The 5808-nt window shown below is 38.4% G+C and overlaps 1 protein-coding gene across 1 annotated transcript; it reads left to right on the forward strand.

Moving 5' to 3' along the window:
• Positions 1 to 3933: 3933 nt before the first annotated feature.
• Positions 3934 to 4785, forward strand: LOC113272866. The gene is made up of 2 exons (XM_026522660.1): positions 3934 to 4073; positions 4185 to 4785. Exons 1-2 carry the CDS (start codon positions 3934 to 3936, stop codon positions 4783 to 4785), a joined length of 741 nt encoding a protein of 246 aa, XP_026378445.1.
• The last annotated feature ends 1023 nt before the right edge of the window (positions 4786 to 5808 follow it).

The raw sequence follows: 5808 nt of genomic DNA on the forward strand, positions 1-5808 counted from the left end.
AAATATCCTTAAGAATTGGACTGGATATTACAACCTCACACATTTCAAGAAATTTAGTCCCTACATTTTAGGTAACACAAAAAAAAGAAAAAAAAAAGAAAAAGAAAAATCAAACCAAAAAGGAAAACACACAACAAATTTAATCGAAACACAATTAACATTTATTATTGTTTGCGCAACAACTAGCTCCGAAAGGATGTAATTGCTTCTCTGATACCAAACTGATAGAGATATGATTCAAAAGACATTGTCTACTTTCCCTTTGTCATATGTTATTCTAGCCAACCAATACCGCATAGAGGTTGATAACAAGAAAATAACAACTTTTAGCAAATTGATCAACTTATTGCGGGTGGCCGAAAGGCACAAATGAAGTTATAGCAAACAACAATGCTAGAACCCCCAGGAAGAAGAAAATTCCTGAGGCTAACTATGGAAAGGATAACAAAGGAAAACACCCCAAAGAAAAGTGGGTTAAAATTTTTGATTCATATTCTCATGCTCCATACTCACGTGGGGACAACAACTCACATGGAAGAGGACAAAAGGGGCATCGTGGAAGGGGCCATTGGCGTGGAGGCCATTCAAATACCTGGTCTAGAGGTGTTACTTCTGGACCTAGTGGTAGGGGCAACACTGTTGAAAAACACATAAGAAACCCACTCCTAAGAAGGTCAATAATGCCAATGCACTTTTTTACAGGTGTGGAATCTTCAGACATTGGTACCAGCAATGCAAGGCTAGTGAGCTCACTGTGTGGAAGAACATGATAATGCCCCAGATGTCAACTTCACCATTTCAGACTTCCAGGGCAACAAGAACCATGCCATTATGGAAACACCTAACTTTGATTGATTGTTATTTTTTTTTTCATTTTCTTGCTTTGTGGTTTAGCGTACTTTGGTTTAAATATTTGTTTTGATGACTTAAACTATGTTAGGTAGTCTTAAATTATCGTTTTTTTGTTGATGGATCAGTGGTTTTTAATTCTTATGGGTACTTATTATGCTTTGGATTTAATTTTTACTGTGATAATTTATTACATGATTGAATTATTTGACCGAATTCTCTAAAGTACCATTTACTTGTAGGAATGTCATCCTCAGAAGAGATTGAGTCCCTAGCTGATAGTGGCACCACGCACACTATTTTAAGAAATAGGCAATTATTTGTTGACTTAATTCCTTATAAATCCTCTGTGATTACGATGATTGGATCATCACAAATGATCATTGGGCGAGGTAATGCTCAATTTTTATTTCCAAATGGCACAATGATTAAAGTCACAGAAGCTCTATATGCACCAAGAGCTAACCGTACCTTATTGAGCTTCAAAGATATCCGTGCAAATGGTTATCATTTAGAAACTCACTGTGAAAATAGAATTGAATATATAAATATTATCTCTAATTCATGTGGAAGAAAACGCGTTTTAGAGAAATTAATGAGTCACTCTAGTGGTTTGTACACTACTACTATTCGGATTATCGAATCACATGTTGTTACCAACGATGAACTGTTGAACAGTGACTTATACAAGATTTGGCACGACCGCTTGGGGCACCCGTGGTCGTGATATGATGATATGTGTTTTAAAAACTCACACGGACATCCTTTATTTTGAGTGAAAAGTAAAATGAGACAAAAGACAGTTACAATGCCTGCCAGCCACTGCCATCTAAAGCAACTGATTTGAAACCTCTCTCTCATTCTACCTCGTGGACTTTGTCAAAAATACACCACTCATTTTTCAAAACTTGTTCTTTAGCAAAGACAGGAACTAGACCATCCTATGCTAAAGATACAAAACAAAACATTCCATTTTTACAAAGAATACAAAGTGATATTTGTGGACCCATACATCCAGAATGCGGACCATTCAAGTATTTTATAGTTCTGGTAGATGCTTTGACCCGTTGGTCACACGTTGCATTATTTTCCACAAGAAATGCTTCCTTTGCAAAGCTCCTAGCACAAATTATACGTTTGAGGGTTCACCACCCCGATTATCCAATCAAGTCTATCAGACTTGATAATGCTGGAGAATTTACATCTAAAGGATTTGATGATTTTTGTACGTCTATTGGAATTGACGTAGAGCACCCGGTACCCCACGTACACACTCAAAATGGTCTTGCAGAAGCTACCATCAAAAGGTTACAGATGATAGCCAGGTCATTGGTTATGCGTTCCAACCTGCCTATTACTGCCTGGGAGTACGCCATATTGCATGCAGCATTACTTATTCGCTTTAGACCCACTATTAGCCAACTATTTTCTGCGTACCAGTTGGTAACTGTATATGAGTCTGATATTTCACATTTACGCATTTTTGGTTGTGTTGTATACGTGACTCTTACGCCCCCACAGCGTACTAATATGGGTCCCCAAAGACGATTAAGTATTTATGTTGGATATGAATCCCCAACAATTATTCGCTATTTAGAACCTTTGACAGGCGATCTCTTTACCGCTAGATTTGCGGACTGTCACTTTGATGAGACAACCTTCCCGTCGTTAGGGGGAGGTATGGAAAAGGATTTCCTAAGGAAACGACAGGAATTGTCGTGGTGTGTCCCCACTTTGTCTCATCTTGATCCTCGCACCTCACAATGTGAAAGTGAAGTGAAAAGAATCATTGATCTTCAGAATGTGGAAAATTCAATGCCTGATACATTCACTGATATCGCTAAAGTGACGAGATCACACATACCAGCTGCAAACGTGCCTGCAAGGTTAGAAATCCCTAAAACGGGAAAAGGCACCTTATATAGAGGTGTCAAACCTACACTTGGTGGAAGTGTAGCTGAGGCCGTGGCCCCCCAAAGGAAGAGGGGAAGACCACATGGTTCGATAGATACTCACCCAAGGAAGAAAAGAGTGAGTAAGGCACAACCCGATCCATTTATCATCAATACAGATAATCCCTCTCATTAAATTGTCTATGATTATAGTTATGTCCATGAATCAATATTGGAGGACGCTCCGATGTTTGAAATGATTCCAGAGAACAAAGAAATCTCTATGGAGTATGAGAGTGCATACGTGTTGATGGAAAGATCCTCCACGCAGATTGATGATGCATTTGCATACACTGTTGCTCAAGAGATCATTGAGCACGATGACATCGAACCACGCTCTATTGTAGAATGTCAAAAAAGAGCAGACTGGCCTAAATAGGAAGTTGCAATACAGGAAGAATTAAATTCACTGGCAAAGAGACAGGTATTTGGTGCGGTAGTGCTAACCCCACTAGGTATAAAGCCCGTAGGACATAAATGGGTATTTGCCAGAAAGCGTAATGAGAAGAATGAAGTCTTGAGGTATAAGTCTCACCTTGTAGCACAAGGTTTCTCACAACGCCCTGGAATTGATTATGAGGAAACATACTCTCCCGTAATGGACGTCATAACGTTCCGCTACTTAGTTAACTTGGTGGTTTCAGAAGGACTTGAAATGCAGCTTATGGATGTGGTTACAACATGTCTCTACGGGGATCTTGATTCAGCGATATACATGAAAGTGCCTGATGGCCTTCCATTGCCCGAATCAAATAACTCTAAACCACGGAGTGCATTTTCAATTAAGTTGAAACGCTCACTTTACGGATTAAAGCAATCTGGGAGGATGTGGTATACCCGTCTAAGTGATTATTTGATTGGGAAGGGATATACTAATAATGAGTTATGCCCCTGCGTATATATAAAGAAAACGAGTTCCAGATTTGCAATAATAGCTGTTTATGTTGATGATATGAACATAATAGGTACTCTTGATGAAATAAGAGAAACCGCAAGCTACCTGAAATATGAATTTGAGATGAAAGATCTTGGGAAAACTCGGTTTTGTCTAGGACTTGAGATAGAACATTAAGCCTGTAGAATACTAATCCACCAGTCTGCATATGTCCATAAGATACTCAGGCAATTCAATATGGACAAGGTGCATCCTGCTAGCACTCCCATGATTGGTCGAAGTTTAGATGTACAAAAAGATCCATTTCGTCCAAAGGAAGATGGCGAAGAGGTATTGGGAGCTGAAATTCCCTACCTAAGTGCAATAGGCGCATTATTGTACTTAGCGCAATGTACTCAACCTGATATATCATTCTAAATGAACTTGTTAGATAGATATAGCTCAGCGCCAACGCAACGTCATTGGAATGGTATAAACAATGTATTCAGATACCTTAAAGGAACCATTGACACGGGTCTATTTTATCCCTATGAGGACGAAAATAGGATTGCTGAAACAACCCCCTACACTGAAACTCCAAATACTGTTTTGGTTGGTTTTGCTGATGCTGGGTACCTCTCTGACCCACATAAAGCTCGATCCCAAACTTGTTATGTATTCACCATAGGGAACACAACGATATCCAGAAGATCGACCAAGCAAACTCTTGTAGCTACCTCCACGAACCACTCGGAGATCATTTCCCTACATGAAGCGGTCCGTGAGTGTATATGGTTAAGATCTATCATTACACATATTCGAGGGACTAGTGGTTTGAATTCTACCATTGAAGAACCAACATGCATTTACAAAGATAATGCAACTTGTATCGAACAGATGAAGCAAGGATATATCAAGGGTGATAATACGAAACATATTTCACCAAAGTTCTTTTACAATCAGCAACAACAATGTCTCTTAAACATTCAAGTCAACAAAGTACCGTATGATGAGAATGTGGCAGACTTATTTACTAAGTCACTTCCTAAGTTCTTATTTGAAAAACACGTAAAGAGTATTGGACTAAGGAAATTGTCCGAACTCCCTTGATTGTAATCAGGGGGAGATGGCGACATCAGGGGGAGTATCTAATGTTATGATGTCGACATCAGGGGGAGTGCATGTTGAACTCTTTTTCCCTTTACCGAGTTTATTTTTTCCCAATGGGTTTTGTTACTCGGAAAGGTTTTTAATGAGACAAAAACAACACCAGGGTTATGACTCCCCGGTTAAGATTATCTTTTTCCCACATGGTTTTTATGTTGTAGGTTTTTCTGAAGAGAAGCGACCAGCTTTATCTACACGTTGTACTCTTTTCCCTTCGTCAAGGTTTTGTCCCATTGGGTTTTCCTTGTCAAGATTTTAATGAGGAAACACATTTGAAGTTATAATTTTGAACCGCACAAAGGGGAGTGTTATAGGGCCTAGGGCCCATGGATGTGCGGTCCATTAGTATACTAGGGTTTTCCCTTCTACTCTTGTATAAATAGAATACTAAACCTATGTAATGGGGTTCCTCTCTCTGGTTAATGAAAAGTTCTTCTTTCCATTTCCTTTCTTTCTTATTCTTACTCCAATAAAATCAAATAATTTTATTCATAATAAGATAGTTTTATGCATAATAGACCTAATACAATCATTGAAAGAAATCAAAAATTGATGTTTATTTTCCTGGATTAAGTATTACAGCATATAACTTAATCTCTAGTGGTGCTCTTGTTGTTCACTGAGGTTTCTTTAGTGATCAAACTTTTAAAGCATGTCTCAAGAGACTTGTCTACAACCACTTCCTATTTTTCAAGTTCTTCAACTAGAACCTTGAGTTCAGCAAGAACACCTCTTGTTTGAACAATTCTTTCTTTGAGCCAGTCTCGATATTGAACAGTCATAATGAGATTGGTACTCTGTTCTTAAGTTAAGTCTTATATGAGTAAAGCATTGTATCACAAGATTGTGATATTTCAAGAGCATAATCAGACCAATTGATAGTCTCTGGTTTTCCTTTTTCAAGGCATCAACTCAAATAGGAAAGCTTTTCTACGCAAAAACTGAAACAAAAACCTAGCCTAAACA

Source organism: Papaver somniferum, chromosome 4, assembly GCF_003573695.1.
Source record: "Papaver somniferum cultivar HN1 chromosome 4, ASM357369v1, whole genome shotgun sequence".
Classification (NCBI taxonomy): domain Eukaryota; kingdom Viridiplantae; phylum Streptophyta; class Magnoliopsida; order Ranunculales; family Papaveraceae; genus Papaver; species Papaver somniferum.

Coding starts and splice junctions, on each gene's coding strand:
- LOC113272866 (XM_026522660.1), top strand. CDS start 3,934: ATGGACAAGGTGCATCCTGCTAGCACTCCCATGATTGGTCGAAGTTTA. Junction 4,074..4,184: donor AGTGCAATAGGCGCATTATT/GTACTTAGCGCA, acceptor CAATGTATTCAG/ATACCTTAAAGGAACCATTG.